Below are 23,972 nucleotides of genomic sequence, written 5' to 3'. Positions count from 1 at the left end.
AGATGCCAAAATCCTCAACAAAATCTTAGCAAATGGAATCCAGCAGTACATCAGAAAGATCATACACCACGACCAAGTTGGATTTATCCCAGGGATGCGAGGATCGTACAGTATCCGCAAATCAATAAATGTGATACATCACATAAACAAATTGAAAGAAAAAAACCACATAGTCATATCAATTGATGCAGAAAAAGCACTTGACAAAATTCAACACCCATTTTTGATAAAAACTGGCAGTAAGGCGGGAGTAGAAGGATCATCCCTCATCATAATAAAAGCCATATATGACAGGCCCACAGCCAACATCATACTCAATGGACAAAAACTAACACGATTTCCCCTGAGAACAGGAACAAGACAGGGATTCCCCCTCTCACCACTCCTGTTCAACATAGTACTGGAAGTACTAGCTGTTGCGATCAGACACGAAGAAGAAATAAAAGGCATCCAAATTGGAAAAGAAGAAGTAAAACTGTCCTTATTTGCAGATGACATGATATTATACTTAAAAAACCCTAAAGACTCCATCAATAAACTGTTAGACTTAATAAAATAATTAGGCAATGTAGCAGGATACAAAATTAACGCCAAGAAATCTATGGCATTTCTATACACCAATAGTGAATGTGCAGAAAGAGAGACTAAAAAAGCAATCCCATTTATCATGGCACCAAAAAAATTAAGCTACCTAGGAATAAACTTAACTAAAGAGGTAAAAGATCTCTTCTCAGAAAACTACAGGATGTTGAAAAAAGAGATAGAGGAAGACATAAACAGATGGAAGAACATACCATGTTCTTGGATTGGTAGAATCAACATCATTAAAATGTCCATACTGCCCAACGCAATCTATAAATTCAACACACTTCCCATTAAAATACCAATGGCATATTTCACAGACCTAGAACGTACTCTCCAAAAATTCATCTGGAATAAAAAACGACCCCGAATAGCTGCAGCAATCCTGAGAAAGAACAAAGTAGGTGGGATCTCAATACCAGATATCAAGCTGTATTACAAAGCCACTGTTCTCAAAACTGCCTGATACTGGCACAAGAACAGACATATAGATCAATGGAATAGAATTGAGAGCCCAGAAATCAGCCCCAACCAATACGCTCAATTAGTATTTGACAAAGGAGGCAAGAACATACAATGGAGTCAAGATAGTCTCTTCAATAAATGGTGTTGGGAAAATTGGACAGATACATGCAAGAAAATGAAACTGGACCACCAACTTACACCATACACAAAAATAAACTCAAAATGGATAAAGGACTTCAATATACAACGGGAAACCATACAAATACTAAAAGAATCCAAAGGCAACAAAATCTCAGACATATGCAGAAGCAATATCTTCACCGAAACAGCTCCTAGGGCATTGGAAACTAAAGAGAAAATAAACAAATGGTACTACATCAAAATAAAAAGCTTCTGCACAGCAAAAAAAAAAAAAAAAAAAAAAAAAAAAAAAAACATCAACAAAACAACAGGAAAACCCACTGTGTGGGAAAACATATTTGCCAATGTCATATCTGATAAGGGCCTAATCTCCAAAATTTATAGGGAACTCATACAACTTAACAAAAGAAAGATAAACAATCCAATCAAAACATGGGCAAAGGATCTAAATAGACACCTTTCAAAAGAGGACATTCAGAAAGCCAAAAGACATGAAAACATGCTCAAAGTCACTAATCATCCGAGAGATGCAAATCAAAACAACAATGAGGTACCATCTCACACCTGTCAGACTGGCTATCATCAACAAATCAACAAACGACAAGTGTTGGAGAGGATGTGGAGAAAAAGGAACACTTGTGCACTGCTGGTGGGAATGCAGACTGGTGCAGCCACTATGGAAGACAGTATGGAGTTTGCTCAAAAAACTGAAAATGGAACTCCCATTTGACCCTGTGATGCCACTTCTAGGAATATATCCCAGGAAACCAGAAACACCAATCAGAAAGGATATATGCACCCCTATGTTCATGGCAGCACAATTCACCATAGCTAAGATCTGGAAACAGCCTAAGTGCCCATCAGTAGATGAATGGGTTAGAAAACTGTGGTACATCTACACGATGGAATACTATGCTGCTGTAAAAAAGAAGGAACTCTTACCATTTGCAACAGCATGGATGGAACTGGAGAGCATTATGCTAAGTGAAATTAGCCAGTCAATGAAGGAAAAATACCACATGATGTCACTCATTTCTGGATAATAAAGACCATTATAAACTTATGAACAAAAATAGATACAGAGGCAGAACTGCCACGAACAGACTGTCAAACTACAGCAGGAAGGCCGGGGAGGGTGGGAGGGCAGGAGGGGTGTGGGTAAGAGATCAACCAAAGGACTTGTATGCATGCATATAAGCATTACCAATGGACATAAGACACTGGGGGGTAGGGGAGGCCAGGGGATTGTCAAGGGTGGGTGGGGGGGGGGGGGGAGGAGACATATGTAATACTTTTTGTAATACTTTAAGCAATTAAAAAAAAAAAAAGAAAGAAAGTAAAAAGACAGCCCTCAGAATATGAAGGAAAAAATAAGAAAAAGTTACTGAAATAAAAGCAAAAGAGCAAGAAGCAGAGGAATATTTGAGGAAAGAAGTACTCCAAATTCCCAGATTTAAACAAAGATGAATCTACAAATCTGAGGAGTGCAAAAAATTCCAAGTAGGATAAATTCAAAGATACCCATACCAAGACATAAGCAGACTGTCAAAAGTGAAAGAGCATCTTGAAAGCATTGAGAGAGAAGCAACTTGTCATATATGAATGATCCTCAATAGGAATAACAGCCAATTTCTCATCAGAAACCATGGGGGCCAGAAGGCATGAAATAACATATTTAAAATGTTGGAAGGAAAAACTTCTCAACCAAGAATTCTGTATCTGGCAAAACTGTCCTCCAAAATGGGGAGAATGTGAGATATTTCTAGAAAAATAAAAGCTGAGAGAGTTCATTGCCACTCGACCTGTCATACAAGAAGGGCTAAAGGTAACCCTTCAGATTGAAATGACCAGAGCCATCCTCTTATACAGAAAGTCCTCGGGTTATGTCGGACTCAGAATATGTCGTTTCATGGTTATGTCATCCTCTCGCATTTATTTATATAAGAAAAAAATTTCCATCATTTTGACGTATGTACATACGTGCTTTAAGTTTTTTATTATTTATTTACCACAAGTACAGGTCAGGAATTATCCTTTTTTTTTTTTTTTAAGTAAATCTTTATTGTTCAGATTATTACATTTGTTCCTCTTTTTTCCCCCCCCATAGCTCCCCTCCACCCAGTTCCCACCCCACCCTCTGCCCTTACCCCCCCACTGTCCTCATCCCTAGGTGCACAATTTTTGTCCAATCAGTTCCCGCATCTCCCACACCCCTTTCGCCAACAAGAATAGTGAGTCCATTCACTTTCTATGTCCCTGATTCTATTATAATCAACAGTTCATTCTGTTCATCAGATTATTTATTCACTTGATTCTTAGATTCACTTGTTGATAGATGCGTATTTGTTGTTCATAATTTGTATCTTTACCTTTTACTTCTTCTTCCTCTTCTTAAAGGATACCTTTCAGCATTTCATATAATACTGGTTTGGTAGTGATGAACTCCTTTAGCTTTTCCTTATCTGTGAAGCTCTTTATCTGACCTTCAATTCTGAATGATAGCTTTGCTGGATAAAGTAATCTTGGTTGTAGGTTCTTGCTATTCATCACTTTGAATATTTCTTGCCATTCCCTTCTGGCCTGCAAAGTTTCTGTTGAGAAATCAGCTGACAGTCGTATGGGTATTCCCTTGTAGGTAACTGAGTTTCTTTCTCTTGCTGCTTTTAAGATTCTCTCTTTGTCTTTTGCTCTTGGCATTTTTAATTATGATGTGTCTTGGTGTGGTCCTCTTTGGATTCCTTTTGTTTGGGGTTCTCTGTGCTTCTTGGACTTGTAAGTCTATTTCTTTTACCAGGTAGGGGAAGTTTTCTGTCATTATTTCTTCAAATAGGTTTTCAATATCTTGCTCTCTGTCTTCTTCTGGCACCCCTATAATTCTGATGTTGGTATGCTTGAAGCTGTCCCAGAGGCTCCTTACACTATCTTTGTATTTTCGGATTCTTTTTTCATTTTGCTTTTCTGGTTGGATGTTTTTTGCTTCTTCACATTTGAAATCTTTGCCTTGATTCTTGCGCTCCTCTAGTCTGCTGTTGGGAGTCTGTATAATATTTGTTATTTCAGTCAGTGTATGCTTAATTTCTAGTTGGTTCTTTATCACAACATTGAGGGTCTCATTAGATTTCTTGAGGATCTCAACAACTTTATCGGCGGCTTCTAGAAAGTTTTTGAGAGACCTTAAAAGTGTGCTTCTGAACACAATATCCTGCATTGACAGTTTTGTCCTGTTTCTTTGTCTTCGCATTTTTTATGCTTTCTTGCTGCACCCCCTAGTGGTCTTTGTGCACTGTCTTGTTGTAGTTAATCCTTGATTGTTGTAGTTAATACTAGGGGGATTTGACCTCCAGGCCAACTGGCTGTGAGAATCAGCTGTGTCTGCAGTGGGAGAACTTCTGTCCTCTAGGAAGGTGCTAATCTAGCCTTTGCCTGAGGTTATCTGGCAAATGGCTCTGTGCGGGGCTTGGGCGGGGTAGGTCGCACAGGATCAACAGAGCGGGTGGAGGGAGCAGTTATGGCTGCTCTCAGTCCCGTCCCCAGAGGCTCTGCCTCTCAGAGTCCCAGCAACTGCTGCAAACCTCGGAGAGAAAGCTGCCCTCGTGCTCCGACCGATGCCAGACAGTCCCGCTTCTCCCGCTTGAGTCTGTGACCCTAGAGCCTCGCCCAGAACTGGAGCTCAGAATCTGAGACTCCCTCCCGATTGAAAATAACAACCGCGCCCTCAGCTACCAGCCCGCTCTGCGTGTACCTCCGCACCTTTTTATTTTCCGCACTGCACCTCCTCTGAGTCTCGTATGCTGTTCTCTTTCCTTCTAGTTGAAGAACCTCCCCTCAGCCAGTCTTCCTGTGGTTCTGGGCGATGTCCGCTCCGTCTTTTAGTTGTATTTGTGAAGTGGTTGTTCAAGGCAGCTAACTCCGGTGTTTACCTATGCCACCATCTTGGTTTTTTCCAAGAAATTATCTTTCAAAAAAAATTTTTTTTTTACTGTTTCACTTCATTACTGCGGTATATGTGCTCCATGTGAGTGATGAAGGTGCTTATGTTTTTGGATTCCAACTTACGGTGAAAATCGTGTTACGTCGCGCTGTAGGAACGGATCTCCGACATAACCCAAGGACCTACTGTATAATAAAAGCATAGTATGCAAATTGTTTCCTTGACCAAAAGTTCATCCTGGAGTTTGACCAAGGGGTGGGGCTGGCCACGGAAGGGAGGGAGGCCCTGGCCACCAACGGCGGTGTCAGGGAGGCTGCAGCCGGCAATCATTAGGGACCCTACCAGTGCACGCATTTCACACACTGGGCCTCTAGTATGATAAATACAGATTTTCAATAAAGATAAATAAATGGGCAAATATAAAAGCCAATGTTACCAGGTGCACTGGTTAATGTAGATTTTGTAATCAAAGAAAACACGATAATTTCAAGAGAAACATCAGAAGTGCTTTATTCAAAGTAATGTCCATCATTAGGTACACATTTTCCCCATCTTTCAGGTAATTTGTGGATACCGTCCCAATAGAACTTTCCTTGTTTTGAGGCAAACCATTCATAGACCCAATTTTCCACTTCTTCGTATGTTTTGAAGTGCTGCTCAGAAAGTGCTTGTGCCATCGATTGGAACAAGTGGTAATCTGAGGGAGCAGGGTCTGGTGAATACGGCGGGTGGGCTAATACTGCCCAGGCAAGATCTTTTAACGTGTCTTTAACTGGTTTTGAAGTGTGTGATGGTGCGTCATAATGAAGCAAAATTACTCTGCCATGTCTTCTGGGCCATTCTGGTCATTTTACGATCAAAGCATGGTTCAGATTGATTGTTTGTTGTCAGTAGCCATCAGTATTAATGGTTTCACCTGTTTTAGAAACTCATAATACACCACACCTTCCTGATCCTACCAAACACAGAGCATTGTCTTCTTTCCTAAGCGAATTGGCCTTGCAATCGATGTTGATGGTTGACCTGAATCAACCCATGATTTTATGCACTTGGGATTCTCAAAATAAATCCACTTTTCATCGCCAGTCACAATTGGATGCAAAAAAGACTTTCTTTCGTGCTGTTGAAGCAACATTTTACTGATGAATTTTTGGTTTTCCGTTTGTCTTTCATTCAGTTAATGTGGCACCCATTTTCCTTCCTTTAAAATCTTTTCCATTGCTTGTAAACTATTGGAAATTGTTTGTTGAGCAACATTTAATCTTTCTGCAAGTTGTTTTTGAGTTTGACATGCATCTTCATCCAATAATGCTTGTAATTGTTGGTCTTCAAACTTTTTTGGTTGACCTGGACATTCTTTGTCTTTCACATCGAAATCATCACTTTTAAAGCGTTGAATCCAGCATTCACAAATACCTTGAGATGGAGCCTGTTCACCATAAGCCTCCCAAAGTATGTTAACTTTCAGCAGCACTTTTCTTCACAATAAAGTAGTGAATTAAAACTTCCCGCAAATGCTCTTTTTGGCACAAAATTCAACATTTTTAAGCATAAAAATATCTATGATGTTAACACCTTCAGAAAATTTGATATATGAAGTTTTGAAGCTTGCTGTCAATACAAAATAGCATACATATCAAATCGCATATATATCAACATGTGTAACTACATCTATTGAAAAAAATCCATATTATTAATCAGTACAGCTGGTATTGTAATTTTAATTTATAACTGTCCTTATTTCCTACAGAATTTAAAAAATAATGAATGAATAATAATTACAAATGTTATGCATCGGGCATATATAGTCCAAAGATATAATTTGTGATAACATAAAGGGATGGAAGATGAGCTATATAGGAACATAGTTTTTGCGTTCTGTTGAAATTAACTTGGTAGCAATTTAAGCTAAATTGTTATAAATTTAGAGGTAAATGTCATCCCTTTGGTGACCATAAAGAAAACATCTAAAACATAGGAAAGGAAATATGAGTGAAATCAGAACAATTCACTACAAAACAAAATCAGCTAAACACAAAAGAAGGTAGTAATGGAAAAAATGAATGAAAAAGGTATAAGACATATAGAAACAGTAAAATGGCAGAAGTCTTTTTTAATCAGTAGTTTCATTAACTATAAATGGATTAAATTATTCAATCATAAAGCAGAGTGGCAGAATGGATTAAGATAAATATCCAACTCTATAAAAAAACAATCCCATTTACTGTTGCACCAAAAAAAATTAAGATACCTAGGAATAAACTTAACTAAAGAGGTAAAAGACCTGTACTCGGAAAATTATAGGACATTGAAAAAAAAGGTAGAGGAAGACAAACAAATGGAAGAATATATCATGTTCATGGATTAGTAGAATTAACATCATTAAAATGTCCATACTACCCAAAGCAATTTATAGATTTAATGCAATCCCCATTAAGATACCAATGGCATAATTCACAGACCCAGAATAAACTCTCCAAAAATTCATCTAGAATAAAAAAAGACCCCAAATAGCCAAAGCAATCCTGAGAACAAAGTTGAAGGGATCACAGTACCAGATACCAAGCTCTATTACAAAGCCACTGTTCTGAAATCTGCCTGGTACTGACATAGGAACAGACATAGACCAATGGGACAGAACAGAGAACCCAGAAATCAACTCAAGCTATTATGCTTAATTAATATTTGGAGGCAAGAGCTTACAATGGAGTCAAGACAGTCTCTCCACTAAATGGTGCTGGGAAATTTGGTCAGATATGCAAAAAATGAAACTAGATCACCAACTTACACCATACACAAAAATAAACTCAAAATGGTTAAAGGATGAACCATAAGATAGGAAACCATAAAAATCTTAGAAGAATCCATAGGCAGCAAAACATCAGACTTATGTTGTAGCAATATCTTTACCGATACAGCTCCTAGGGCAATGGAAACTAAGGAGAAAATAAACAGATGAGACTACATCAAAATAAAAAGCTTATGCACAGCAAAAGAAACCATCAAAAAACAACAAGAAAGCCCACTGCATAGGAGAACATACTTGCCAATGTTACCTCCAATAAGGGTTTATTCTCTAAAATTTACAGGGAACTCATACAACTTAACAAAAAGAAGATGAAATATCCAATCAAAAAATAAGCAAAGGACTTAAGTAGAACTTTTCGAAAGAGGACATAGAGAAGGCCGAGAGACATAAGAAAACATGCTCAAAGTCACTAATCATCCGAGAGATGCAAATTAAAATTAAAACAACAGCGAGGTACCATCTTACACCTGTCAGAATGGCTATCATCTACAAACGACAAGTGCTGGCGAGGATGTGGAGAAAAAGCAACCCTCTTGCACTGCTGGTGGGAATGCAAACTGGTGCAGCTACTGTGGAAAACAGTATGGAGAGTCCTCAAAAAGTTAAAAATAGAACTCCTATTTGACCCAGTAATCTCATTGCTGGGAATATATCCCAAGAAACCAGAAACACCAATCAGAAAGGACATATGCATCCCTATGTTCACAGCAGCACAATTTACAATAACTAAGATTTGGAAACAGCCTAAATGTCCATCAGTAGATGAGTGGATTAAGAAACTGTGGTACATCTACACAATGGAATGCTATGCTGCTATAAAAAAGAAGGAACTTTTACCATTTGCAACAGCATAGATGGGCTTGGAGAGCATTATGCTAAGCGAAATAAGCCAGTCGGAGAAAGATAAATATCACATGATCTCACTCATATGTGGGATATAATGAACAACATATACTGATGAACATAGACCCAGAGACAAAGAAACAATGAACAGACTGTCCAACCTCAGAGAGGAGGCTTGACTAACTCAAATCAACTAGGCCTACCACACATATGTAGAATAGTTTACCCAACAACAACAGGATATACATTCTTGCCAAGTGCACATGACACATTCTGCAGGACAGACCATAAGTTAAGGCATATAACATGTCTCAGTAAATTTTCATACAAAGTATTTATTTTTGCCCCAATGAATGAAGCTAGGAATCAGTAACAGAAGGAAAACTGGGAAATTTACATTATGTGGAAATTAACACATCTTAACCATTGACAAATGAGAAATCACAAGTGAAATTTAAAATCACTTAAACAAATGAAAATAAAAACACAAAATCCCAAAACTTGTAAGAAAAAACAAAGGCCGTGCTCAACAGAAATATATACCTACATTCAAAAAGATCTCAATAACTTAATTTAATAATGGAAAACTAGAAAAAGAGAAAACTAATCCCAAAGCTAGCAGAAGGAAATATAGAACAGAGAAAAAACTGGAGAATAGAACAAGAGAGAATCAGTGAAGTTAAAAGTTGGTTTTTTGAAAAGGTCAACAAAATTGACAAACCTTTAGCTAGACCAGTGATGGCGAACCTTTTGAGCTCAGCGTGTCAGCATTTTGAAAAACCCTAACTTTGGTGCCGTGTCACATACAGAAATTTTTTGATATTTGCAACGATAGTAAAACAAAGACTTATATTTTTGATATTTATTTTATATATTTAAATGCCATTTAACAAAAATCAACCAAAAAGTGAGTTCACGTGTCAGAGGTGCCATAGGTTCGCCATCACTGAGCTAGACTAAGAAACAAAGAACAAAGACACAGATAACTAAAATCAGAAATGAAAATGGAGCCATTCCTATTGACCTTACAGAAATAAAAAGGATTATAAAAGAATAATATGAGCAGTTTTATACCAACAAATTAAGTAACCGAAATGAAATGGACAAATTTCTAAGACTACATAAATTACATAAACTGGCTCAAAAAGAATTAGAAATTTTCAATGGACCTATAACAAGTTAAGAGATTGAATCAGTAATCTAAAACCTGCATACAAAGAAAAGGCCAGGACCAGAGGCTTCCTTGATGAATTTTACAAACATTTAAAGAAAAGCAAACACCAATCCTTCTCAAACTTACAAAATAACAGAAGAGTTGGGAAACTTTATATGGTTCCAGCATTACCCTAATACCAAAGCCACATAGAGATACTACAAAAAAATAAAATTACAGGTCAATATCACAAAATGTAGATGCAAAAATTCTCCACAAAATACTGTCAAGCTAAATCCAACAGCATATTAAAAAGATTATATACCTTGACTAAGTGGGATTTATCCAAGCAGTGTGAAGATGGTTTAACATAAGACAATTAATCAGAATGATACATCACATTAATAGAATGGCAAGCGGCACATGAAATGATGCTCAACATTATTAGTCACTAGAGGCCCAATGCACAAAATTCATACATGGGGCTTGGCTCTCACAGCTGCAGCAGCTGCCTGAGCCCTTGCAGCCCTGGCTTTGTCCGGAAGGTCATCCAGCTGTCTGGTCTAATTAGCATATTACACTTTTATTATAGATAAGGGAAATGCAATGAGGTCAGGTACTACGCATCACTAAAATGGTAATTTTAAAAAATGAAAAATAGGTATTGGTGAGGATGTAGAGAAATTGGAACTCTTGTATATTGCTGGTAGGAATGTAAAATAATGCCAACCCTGTGAAAAACAATTTGATGGTTCTTCAAAAAGCTAAATATAGAATTGCCATATGACCCAGCAAACTACTACAAAAAATTTAAAAACAGGAATTCAGGTACTTGTACACCCATATTCATTGCAGCATTATTCACAGTTGCCAAAAGGTAGAAACAACTCAAGTATGCATCAACAGATGGATAAACAAAATGCGGTATATGTTTACAATAGAATATAATTTAGCCATAAAAAGAAAAGTTCTGCTGCATAATACAGTACAACATGGATGAACTTTGAAAACATAATACTAAGTGAAATAAGCAAAACACAAAAGGACAAATATTGTATAATTTTACATATAGTATAATATACAACACTAGAGGCCCGGTGCACAAAAATTTGTGCACTCGGGGGGGGGAGGGGGGGTCCCTCAGCCCGGCCTGTGCCCTCTCCCAGTCTGGGACCCCTCGGGAGATAACGACCTGCTGGCTTAGGCCTGCTCCCGGGTGGCAGAGGGCAGGCCCAATCCCTAGGTGCAGCCCCTGGTCGGGCTCAGAGCAGGGCCAATTGGGGAGTTGGGGCGCCGTCCCCTGTCACACTCAAGGCAGGGTCGATGGGGAGGTTGTGGAGCAACCCCCCATCACACACAGAGCAGGGCCAATACGGGGGTTGGGGTGCTGCCCCCTGTCACACACAGAGCAGGGCCCGTGGGGGGGGGGGGGGGAGCTCCCCCCTATCAGGCACAGAGCAGGGTGGATAGGGAGGTTGTGGCCCCGTCCCCTGTCACACACAGAGCCGCAGGGCGATCAGGGGGTTTGGGCGCTGCCCCCTGTCATGCTGATCCCGGTGCCGGGAGGCATATTACCCTTTTACTATATAGGGTAGAGGCCTGGTGCATGGGTGGGGCCGGCTGGTTTACCCTGAAAGGGTGTCCTGGATCAGGGTGGGGGTGCCCACTGGGGTGCCTGGCCAGTCTGGGTGAGGGGCTGAGGGCTGTTTTCAGGCTGGGGGTGACTGAACTCCCAAACGCTCCTTTTTTCCTTTTTTTTTTTTTAATTCTGGGCCAGCTTTAGCTTGAGGCTTGGCTCCAGCTGTTAGGCCTCCGTCTGAAAGTAGGTTTCTGGCCTTTGCATACAATGTTGCGAATCTGCTGGCTGAAGTTGGGCGTATTTGTTACAGAGTTTCTTAAACTGCCAGCTCAGAGGCAGCGGCAGGCGGGGAACGTTGGAGTCCTCCGTCACTGAGGCAACCAAGCCTCATGTTAGTTTCAAGCTGCCTGGCTGCCGGCCGCCATCTTGGCTGACAGTTAATTTGCATATCTCGCTGATTAGCCAATGAAAAGGGTATCGGTCGTACGCCAATTACCATGTTTCTCTGTTATTAGATAGGATAGGCAAATTCATAGAAAGATTGGAGATTACTAGGGACTGAGGGAAGGAGGGAATGGGAAGTAATTTAATTGTTACAGAGTCTCTCGAATGGTGAAAATGTTTTGGAAGCAGTGATGGTTGCACAATATTGTGACTGTACTTAGTACTGCTGAATTATTCACTTAAAATTATTAAAATGGCGAGACTTATGTATGTATGTATGTATGTATATACACACGTTATCAGAAGTTAGAAATTTAAAAATAAATACTTAAATTTTGTTATTTAACAAAACACTAATATGATAGAGACACACGGGGCACCTGTATTTTCTTCTAAAGGTAGAGTTTACTGATCACAGTAAATCTTGTAAATCAAGAGTTGGATTGCTGAATCCCTTGTTATTTTAAACTAGTGGCTTGGTGCACGAAATCGTGCACATTGAAAGGAAATTAATTAGAAGAAATATTTTAATATCGCTATTCATCCTTTCTCTATAATAGAAGTTTCAACCAAATTCACGATCAACAATGAAAGATCGAAATATACGCATGTGATTGGCACCAGTGAGAGCTTTATATGTATGGCACATGCTTGAATCAACTTATCCTTTTATATATAGAGAATGAACTTGCTTAACTAGACCTGCTTTCTGATTTAGCTAAACTTTTTCCAGCCCAGTGAAGCACCCCAACTTCTCTTTCAGGTAATTGTCATCAACACAGCAGTAAATATCAACACGAAGCAGATTGTTATTGTAGATCACACAGGGAGAACAAAGGGTAAAATATTTAACTGCAGCAGTGTTTGACTATATATTGCACAGTGAGAAAACCTGAAGTCATTTTCAAGGTCCACCTTTTCTTCTTTTCAGTCAGGTCAAGTTCCTAAGCTCTCTAAATCTCCGTTTTCCAGCTAATGAAAAGAAAATAGGATTCCATTGAGTCTCCTATCTACCTTCTCCAGGACTTTTGTTAGGATCAAATGAGATGAGGCACAGGAAAATGCTTCACAGACATTTGGTTAAAGTGTAAATTGTTTGCACCTGGCTATAAAGCAAATCGTGTTCCTGGGCTGAAGAAACTCCAAGGAGGCTAGTCGCTAGGGAGAAGAAGCCAGATGTTGCTATGTGACATCATTACCCGGCACCGACAGCCACCATTTCTGGGCTGGGCTGGACTGTGGGTTGCATTTTGCAGCATGGGGTCTCATTAGCATTGGCTGTGATTTGGTGGGGTGTCACTCTGGGGTGGTTGCGGGGCCTGTGTCCCACTTGGGGGAAGCCAAGTATTGCTTTGTGGGCACCAGGTCTGCAGTGCCGTTTATTGATAAATGGCCTGTTGCTAGGGAAAGGAAGCCAGGTGTTGCTACGTACGTCATTACCCGGCACCCATAGCCACCATTTCCAGGCTAGGCTAGGCTGTGGGCCGCATTTGCACCATGGGGTTTAAGTCTCCATGACTTGAAGTAGGAGGACACAGTGTAGGTTGAATACACATTATTTTTTAATAATAAAATTATAGAAATTTATTTTTTATTTTTAAGACATGAATAACATTTTATAAAGTTATTTTAAGGAATAGGTAATTGGAGATTGTTTCTATTTAGAACAGTAAAGAGGTAAGAACAGAGTTAAAGGCATATGACCACTGATTTTCTGTTTTTGTAAGCATATAAATTATCTTGCTTTTCTGATTCTAGTTTCTTCTCTTGCAAACTTCCTGATAGAATAAAGTCTAAAGTTTATTTTTCTAAGGAAAATTTAGTTCTAATTGATTGATATGCTCTTGTGCATGTACTCAGATGTTTTTAGTAAATTTAGACCATATTCTGAAAAATGATATCATTTATTATAAGATGCTTTCTACATTAATCAGATACTATTAGTAAATAATTTTATTGGAAACATATCATTCAGTGGAAATGTTTATAATTTTGGGGACAAGATAAGTATGATTAAAAAGAACACTATTATTTAACATTTAACTAGAGGTACTAACTGGTGCAGTTAGAAAAGTGGTGGATCTATATTTGTATTTGTGTTTATATTAAAATGTCTCTTAAAGGATGTACAAATAGCAGTGACTATCTCTGTTTGGGAGGGTGGGGGGAGAAGACTGAATGTATAGGGGTCAGGAGTGGGAGAGGAACTCTTCATTGTATATCTTTTATGCTTTTTGATATTTGTGCCAAATTAATATTTCCTATTAAAATGAAATAAAATAGCCCTTGGCCAGGTAGCTCAGTTGGTTGGAGCATTGTCCCTACACCACAAAGTTGTGGGTTCAATCCACAGTAAGGGTGTGTACAGGAAGCAGGCAACCAATTGATGTTTCTCACATTAATCTCTCTCTCTCTCTCTCTCCACCCCCCCCCCCAAAATCAATAAACATATCCTTGCATGAGGATTAAAAAATTAAATAAAATAATTTGTTAAGTTTTAATTAGACTATATCACCTTTGTTTTTATGTCTAAGTATTGTGCCATTGAACAGATAGTTTCAACAGTTGTACATTGGTCTTTAAAATTCAATGCAAATTCACATAATAGCATGTTTTTGTTTTCAGGTTAGTGTCCCGAAAATGAAACATAAGCCAACCAGACAACAGAAGAAAGTGGCAAAAGGCTACTCATCTCCAGAACCTGATATCCAGGACTCATCTGGAAGTGAAGGTAAAAATATTTATTGCAGACTATTCACTATAGGAATCTAATTTTTTAAAAAAGATTACTATACTAGGTTTGATAGATGAGAATTTTTTATGTTAATTTAAGAAGATATGTAAAAGTTTTGGTGGGGGCAGGAATGGTGTGCCAAAAAAATGTTTTAATCCCTATTTTAGATTATAAATAAATTTTAAGACCAGGCCACAGGTAAAGGCATGGGGTATGGACAAAGGGGGAAGCATGCAAATCAAGAACCACACTGTAGTGTTGCTCTTATGCCTGGTTAAGCTTCTGAAAAATTGTTGATGGCTTCCTAGATTCAATTCAGGGAGCATTTTTGAGCTTTGAGCTTAGTTCCATGCTTTAAAAACTTTTTCATTTTCTAAATAAATTGTTATAGTTATAGAAGTCAAGTAAATATATAGCTATACTAAAATTATGGTCTAAATTAACTAGTGTGCCATTCTTGTTCAAATCAGATGTGTAAACTGTGTTGAACTACACAGAGTTATAATCAAGAAAGGATTAAAGTAATGTCTGAGACACTATGAGGACAGGTTTTTTTGTTTTTTGAGTTTTTTTAATATATATATTTTTATTGATTTTAGAGAGAAAGGGAGAGGGAGAGAGAGAGAAACATCAATGATGAGAGAGAATCATTGATTGGCTGCCTCCTGCACGCCCCCTACTGGGGATCGAGCCTGCAACCCAGGCATGTGCCCTTGGCCGGAATCGAACCTGGGACCCTTCAGTCCACAGGCCAATGCTCTATCCATTGAGCCAAACCAGCTAGGACAAGAACAGGTTTTTTAAAGGCATAGTCTTTAAGCTCACACTAAACTGGGGAACTCATTTTTATAGAGGTAACACTTGAGGTGAATAAATGATAAATGCCAGGAAAGTAGTAGAAGAAAAATAGTTAAGAGTTGAAAGGTAGCTGAATTCAGTTTGGGGAAATGTTCTTAGAGGAACTCTGGTGAATTTATAATGAATTATAATATAAGCTTGAGAAATGCAGGTAGGGAACAAGCTACTGGAATAACAAGGAATAGACTGAATGAAGGTTTGAAAGCAGGAATTGCATGGTACCCATGTGCTAGAGGGAGTGTTTGATACACTGTTGTTCCCATTTTAGAGAACAGGAAACTAAGATACAGGTTAATCTGCCCAAGGACATATATCATCCCATAAGACAATATGTATGTTATATAAGCAGATATTTTGGCTCCTTAATTTACTCTCTTCTCTTATCTCTCCACTATATTACCTATAATGTATCAGCTGTCATTTATTGAGTACTTAAAGTGTACCAAACTGGATGTTAAACACACATTACTACTATGAAATTTGGGTGTTAATTATACCTATTTTAAAAATGAGAAAGCTGAGACCTGGAGAGAGGTTAAGATCTAACAAAAATGTAAAGGAAGGAATAGATGCATTCGGGGAATTAGAAAAAAAACAAAACACCAGTACAGTTTGCTGGTTGATAATAAAAGTGTATAGAAGTCTCAAAACCAATTGAAAAAGTTTAAAGTTTGGGTGGCTAGGGGAATAAAGATAACATTAACAACTAATATAAAATTGAAAAAGGGGCTCAAAAAGCTGAATTCCTCAGATGAAGGCAAATGGGCAAAGAGATAGAAGAGAGCAATACCTTCCCAAGTTAATATATGTATTTATTGAGCTATTTTTGTCTGTTTTAATTAGTTAAAAAATAGAACTGATACCATCCAAAACTACTACTTCGTGGATACTTTAAATATATCTGTAGTGTTCTAGTTTTGGAATGATATGATTAAAACTTCAAAAATGCAGAGTATTTGTATTATTATGTTAATCTCTAAACCATAAAAATGGTGCCTGGGAAAATTTTTATTATATGAGAATCATTATGCTACAATGTAGATTGTTTATAATTAAATATGTTCACTATTTTCACCATGTTTATTCTAAATATCCTTTTAGCTCAACCAGTAAAACCAAGTACAAGAAGAAAGAAAGGAATAGACTTGGGAGACATTCAGAATTCCATTGAATCCATAAAACAAGCACAGGAAGAAATTAAAAGGTAATACATGCTGACTATTCATTTGAGTCCAGAGGAGTAGTTAAGAATCCTGTTACATAGGAAATCATAGGCCAATATTTTGCAAATCATTTACATTTTTAATATCATTACTAAACTAAAATAGAGCCTTGGCTTCTGTCACCTGATGACTGAAATGCATGAAAATCTTTCAGCACTTAAATATTGGGGGAGATGTTGAGATTGCTTTTTCTCATCTCTGAGCGTGAAATTGGAATCTCTTGATCTTATTGCTGTAGCATACTAAGAATGCAGCTGACCTGGATGTGGAAGTGGGTGATTTCTGAGAAAGGCCATTAACAAAGGCTTCTGCAGTCTCCTTTGTTCATGGCTAATATTTAATTGCAATGCACCAGTGGAAATATTGAAATACTTTCACATGTGGATAAAGAGCCACTACCCTGAGACCTTCATGTGCCCCACTGGCAGTCGCAGACCTTTTCCCCACACACCTCCCAGATCCAGCAACTAAAAGTCATTAACACCTACACAGGTTCCTTGGAGGGAAAAGGAACTTACACTGCTCCTTGCTAAAGCTAGCATGAGTTCAGATCAGTTGTCTCCCATTGCTGTATCAGATGTTAAATTTTTTTAATACTAGCCAACCTTCTTTTGTCTATTCAGTACTTAGCACTAGATGTTCTGGAAGATTTTTTTCAAAGATAGTTTCTCTTTTCATAGTGATCTTATAACTCATATTTAGTTGCTATTTTCATCCACAGCCTCATCTCCTGCCATTCCCCTACCACGTGGTCGGCAAACTGCAGCTCACGAGCCACATGCGGCTCTTTGGCCCCTTGAGTGTGGCTCTTCCACAAAATACCACGTGCGGGCGCACACATACAGTGCGAGTGAAACTTCGTGGCCCATGCGCAGAAGTCGGTATTTTGTAGAAGAGCCACACTCAAGGGGCCAAAGAGCCGCATGTGGCTCGCGAGCCATAGTTTGCCAAGCTGCAGTCTGCTGACCACTGCCCTACACCAAGCATGTCAAACTCAAAGGCTAACACAGGCCAAATAAACAAGGTTTAAGTTAATGTGGGCTGCAAAAAAATAAAAGCTTCAATTTTTATCGAAGCGTAGGTTTATTTTGATAGAGACATGCTGAATACACGGGCTGAAATAAATGAGTAATTGTTAGCATAAAATAATAGAACATTTTAATAAAAATTAATATTTTTTCTTGGACATTAATTTACCAGACACTGAATAACTGCACAAATTAATAAGCATAACGCAAATAAACCTATTTTTCTTGTTCGCTGAAAGCGAAATATTTCCTCTTATGCACACCGAACAAGTCAGTCCAAGACTAAATACGTGGCCATTGGCTGCTAAAATATTCGCTGCTGGTATTAGTGGAGAGAAATGGTGTGCCTGTGCATAAGGCGAGTAAGGGAAATGAATGCAACACAATTATAGTGATCAGTCATTAGTGAACGTTGTAGTTCATTTTTAATAATTATGTGTAACAGGATATTGTAAAAATTAAGTTACGAAATTTTTATTAAAACGTTTCTTACTTACCGTTATATTGGCTGGGCCGCAAAAACGTTCGTTGTGGGCCATGAGTTTGACATGCTTGCACTACACCTATCCCATGCTTCAGTCCTATGAATCTCCACATCTTCAGACTATACTCTTCTCTCGCATCTTTGGATTTTTGCCCACACTGAACCCACTTCTTAGATGGCACTTCCTCCCACCCTGCCCATCAAAAAATCCCTGTTTATCCTTCAGAATATAACTCAAATGCCATCCTTTTTGTAACATGTCTCATCACTTACCTTCCCCTGTAGGGTTATTAATGCCTCCACTCAGATTGTTTAGCTCTCTGTACATATTCCTTTGGAGCATGACTCTATCAAAATAGACCTACGCTTCGATAAAAATTGAAGCTTTTGTGTGTCTGTTTATCCCTGCTGGACCATGAGCTCTTCTAGAGCAGGGAGCCTGTTTTCTGCATCTTGATATCATTGACCCTAACATAATGTGCTCACATTTTCTAATTTAATTATATTTATAAATTGAGTCTACTTTTTTGTTTTGCCTCCTTTTCTTTCTCTCTAGTGGTAAGACACTTTAATAGAAGAAGTCAGAAAAAGAAAAGGTCTTCACTAATCAGCTCTTTTTAGCCAAAAGCAGTTAGGGTGGCATGAGGATATTTTAAACTCACTTCATAATTAAATTGACATTTTATTTTTATTTGCATATGAAATGTCCATAGAGTATTCTCTAAGTTATGAATATCATGAAATCTGTTGCATTATTTTTTTCTGGGTAATTTAGGATTTTTCTTCAATTTCACCTCTGTCTTCCGAAAGTAAAGATAAAGAACCTTAGTGGGCCAACTAAGACGCAAAATTTTTGTTTTAAAGCCACTGTAATAACAGAGAAGGTGATATATTTCTACATCATCAAACTAATAATTATGTTTGATGCACAGCATTAAGTAATATAATTGGTACAATGTGGAATATAGATTTAGACAAGACCTAATAATAGCTCCACAGAGCATAATCAGCTCCTTGTTCAGGCAGCAGTGATTGAGATAGTTACTTTTGTTACTGTAATTAAGTGCTCTGTGGCCATATATGAAATTATGAGTTCTGTGCTAACATTTTTCACAAATAATTTAAAAATGTACTGTTGCTTATTTTTGTAGAAATATTACGGCTCTTCGAAATCATTTAGTTTCAAGCGCACCTACCACGGATTATTTTTTGCAACAAAAAGACTACTTCATCATTTTCCTCCTGATTTTGCTTCAAGTTGTAATAAACTTCATGTTTAAATAGTTCTTTACAGTAAACTATTCAATGAACTGGAATGATCAGATTCGGCCTGGGATCAATGTTCAAGTTGGTTCAGTTTTATTAAAACATCACTATATTTCTGAAACAAAACCTTAGAGATAAATGCAGAGGTGTTGATCTTTCATACCTTTTATCTTTAACCTGAAACAAGAGCTATTCTGTTTGGTTATTAAAGTGAGCTATGTGTTACGTGCCAGAACATTTCTAGTTTTTGTGAGAATGTGTCTACATGTGAGTATAATAAATCCACATGTATACACAACTGTGTCTTATGTATACCTGATAGTCTTTGTATTCTATAGTATGTTCTGAGATATAGCACTAATGGTCATAACAAAAATGTTATCAATATTATAAATATGTGTATTAACTCTTTTCTTCATAACAGGCACAAACTTTTATCAGTAAGGAATTACAAAATAGGAAATGATGGGATAATAAACATATTATAAATAGTTCAATACACTCTAGTGTTTAAAAAAATCATTTCCCAAAATAAAAATAAATAAATAAATAAAAAATCATTTCCCAAGCACCTAGCTCAATAGTCTTCTTAGATAAAGCAAGAAAAAGTGGTCAAAATTGATATATTGAGATACACAAGGTGGCAACTTGCTTTTTTTAAAGTTTACACAAGATTATTTTTTTTTTGCCCCCTTGAATTTAATATTTATAAAGGTACAAATGTACACAGGTGTATAGCAATATAAAAAAAGGTATACAGCTACTTGGATCTGTTGATTCTATCTTTCTTACATCTATATAATACTACCTTAAGCACTTGCTGATATAAGTGTGGTCAAAATTGGTTGCTGTCCTTTTTTCTTATTTTTGTTTTTTTAATTCAATCTGATAACACAGTCCAAATTCTAGAGATGTTTATATGGCAGCGATTTTCAGCCTTTTTCATCTTATGGCACCCATAAACTAATTACTAAAATTCTGCAGCACACCAAAAATTAAATATTTCGCTGATCTGACAAAAAATAGATATAATTTTGATTCATTTACACTGGACAGCTGTTGTATTGGCTGTAGTCATTTTTTATTTGACAATCTAAGGAAAAAAAGATCAGTGCCCCTGACCAAATAGTCAGATATTGCATGTTTTAAAAATTCTTGCAGAAAAATAAATTCTGTGGCACACCAGTGTGCCTGCCACAGCACACCGGTTGAAAATTGTAATTATAAGGCATATGAAATGCTGAAAATTCATGTGTTTTTCATTATGAAGAACTTATTTTAGCTTTCATTTAGACTGTAGTGTGCTCAGTGAATAAATAGGAGAAATTATAACCAACATTTTATTTTAAAAGCCGAATAAAAGAAAGATGCTTTGTATGGTGGCATTTATATGTACAATAAAATTAGTTTCTTTAAAATGTGCAATAAGTAGAGCATCAAGTTCTGAAGTTTAATTTTTTATTCTCCTTGGTTCTTAGTAACTTCATTCTGTTACAAAACCATAATTCTTCAAGATTCCTTTTGTTCAGGCTCAAACTTTTCCTACTTTTCTTTTCAGGTTAATATTTTTACTTTATGTTTTTTACATAAATGTAGTCCTCAAAAGCCATTTTTACAAATGTAAATTAAGCATAGGAACGTGTTCTAAGATATATCTTAGAAACCTGAAAATACCGGTTTTGAAAATAAAGGCAGAATAATTGCTCTGGCTACATTTGCCTTTGACTAAGAAGAGACTGTTAGACACTAGTAAAATTACAATCAGCTGTTTATTGCCATGATAAATATAAAATCAAAGAATGGTTGCTAAATTATGAAAATTGAAAATGATAAAAGGAGCCTGCTTTCCCCCTCCCCCTAACCATCATAGCTATCTTAAATATTCTAAAGTTTTATGAAGAGCCATTTCCTGTGTATTTTTGGCAAAACAATGTATTCCATATGTGCATGTGAAACATAGTTTAAATTGATTAAAACATGAATAAGATGTACCTATACCTAGTATAAGTATAGGTATAATGTGAGTACACTAGAACAAGTGGATTTTTGCTGGTATTTCATTCTTGTCGATACAATTTTTGTACTCTCTGTTACCAATGTTATGCTCAACTGCCTATTCACTGATATATATTTTGTAAATATTGTACAATTTGATCTTTTTTATGGTTTAAATTAGTATTAATTTATATTATATATAACTTAATTGGCTGATCACAAAGTCATTTCATCATTAAACCCTGAAAACTTAACATTTTTGTTGGTAACCCCCTTTTGGGGTTTTAGTCTTAGCTGCTTGTGGGTTATTTACATTTGGTCTAAATAGTGTTTATTTGTATAGGTATCTTCTAAGACTGGAAACGTATTTATTTACTTTATTATTTTCCTTTAGGGCAGATGTTATGGGTTCTGATTACCCAACGAGTCAAAAACTATTTCATGAGAAAGCAGGGTTACTTATGACTGTTCCTTATACACTAAAAGCATATATATAATCCAAAGGTCTTCTTATGCTTTTAGTTGTATGAGTTCCTTTCTGCAAACTGAACACAAAACTCAGGAATTGGTGGCTTAGTTTTAGATCAGTGCTTATTCCAGGTTTAGTATGTGAATCTTTTAAAACACAAAATTAACTTTGTAGTTAGCCATATATGTTATTGACTTTGAATGTTCTCTACCTGGAATTACTCTTCCTTCACACATGGATTCATAAAAATTGTGATTTACAGTTCTCAGTTGTCTGAGAACTTTATAATGATTTCTAGGATTTCAGATCTTATATCCTGTTTATTTTCATTTGATCAAAAATTTTATTTTTTCACATGAAAATTAAGGTAATAATTGAAATGTGCATTTCTATTTTGGTTGTTAAGTGTATTATACTTTCATTTATTCACCATTTAATGAGGGGTAACTGGCCCAGGAAAAGACAATAAACAGGGCATGTGAAATAAGTAAGTTTCAGCAATAGATATTTACTATATTTCATGTCAGTACTTTTTGTATCATTTATAAAGTGTAAACTTTGTCACCATTCCATTGAAAAAGTTGGCCTTGTAAAATACAACCCTCATGTAGTAGTATTCACGCTTTTGTGCCTTTAAGAAAATACTTTTACTCATTTTGTGTTACAGAACTATATAATATGATTCAAAGTGTTTATAGGCTTACATGTCATAAAGGGTCATTTCTCTTTGTCACCTTATTTCCTTTTATATAGCTAAGTATATTTCAATGGTAATGCTGTACTTTTATAAGGGTTTGTCTATTTACCTATTTCAAATATATTCACTCTCAGACATCATTGAAGTAGACTTGTGAGATTATTCTGAGTATTGTAAACAGTGCCTTTCTGATGGAATTCACACTGTTTTGGGTGTCAACTTGTGCCATAAATACACAAAATTCTGTGAAAGGCAGTTTTAACTTTTTGAAGAATATCTTAGTCAAATATTTAAGAAAATAAATGTATAAAATTCCATTTTCCTAGTGTTTAGCATTTCTAGTGAGCAGTGAATATATTTTTGGGCTTTGTTTGACATAAGTTGATAATGACATTGCTATTGAGCCATATATGATGCTCTAAATTATTTTGAATTATGCTAAATGTACAGAACTAAAATATTAAAATTAGCATTTATACCAAGTTCTCCAATTTGAACCGATGGTGGGGGGGGCCCACACAAATCATTAAGTTTACATTTCAACGTCTGATTACATGGAAAAAGAGATTCTTTAAAAATATATAATCTGCCGCTATTATGTAATTTGGTTTCATTTTGTTTAACTATAGTGTGAATTTAATATATTTAATTTACTTTTTGTTACTCTTAATATAGCTTGTTTTGTTACAGTTTTTATTTGAAGACAGACTATTAAAATTGTATAGGACCAGTATCTCCTTAATATGATTCACATAGTTAGAAGAGCCACAAGAACCCCATGACAAAATGAATGTGAATATACTTTATAAAAAATTAGAAAATTTTATCTTCATTTATCATGTAAAATTATTTTAGTATTATAATATTGAAATTTATTTAAAGAAAAATGCCACAAGACATTTGAACTGATGAGCCACAGAATGTCAGTTGAAAATTTTTTCACTTTTTAGCATGCTAAATATACATCTAAGTTAAATATTCTGGTTGATGGCCACTTATAAATTCACACTACCACTGGTCAGTTTGTATAACAGAATAAAAGTATGTTATCTGCAGTGTAAGTACAGCACACTGTCAAATTCTTTTCCTTGAGGTGCATCGTAAATGTACAGATAGTCATAGGCTACTGTTTTGTAATGTATTACATTTCTAATCTATTATTCCTAACCTATTATGTGTGCAGAGACAAAGAATTGAATTTTTTTAATGATCTGTAAAATTATGCTAACTTCTACAAGTAGGCATTCTAAATAAAATTTTAAAAAAGCAAA

At 36.5% G+C, this 23,972-nt stretch overlaps 1 protein-coding gene across 12 annotated transcripts in view; it reads left to right on the top strand.

The window, feature by feature from the left end:
- Positions 1-23,972, top strand: part of OSBPL8 (oxysterol binding protein like 8) — a 183,100-nt gene extending 159,128 nt beyond the window's left edge. For all 12 annotated transcript variants that reach the window (XM_059683681.1, XM_059683680.1, XM_059683679.1 and 9 more), the window contains 3 exons: positions 14,573-14,678; positions 16,641-16,743; positions 19,426-23,972. In XM_059683681.1, the coding sequence (XP_059539664.1) occupies positions 14,573-14,678; positions 16,641-16,743; positions 19,426-19,558 (342 nt within the window). In that variant the 3' untranslated portion in view covers positions 19,559-23,972. The remainder of the gene's footprint in view (positions 1-14,572; positions 14,679-16,640; positions 16,744-19,425) is intronic.

Source organism: Myotis daubentonii, chromosome 2, assembly GCF_963259705.1.
Source record: "Myotis daubentonii chromosome 2, mMyoDau2.1, whole genome shotgun sequence".
Lineage (NCBI taxonomy): Eukaryota > Metazoa > Chordata > Mammalia > Chiroptera > Vespertilionidae > Myotis > Myotis daubentonii.
This window is presented reverse-complemented; position numbering and strand designations above follow the sequence as displayed.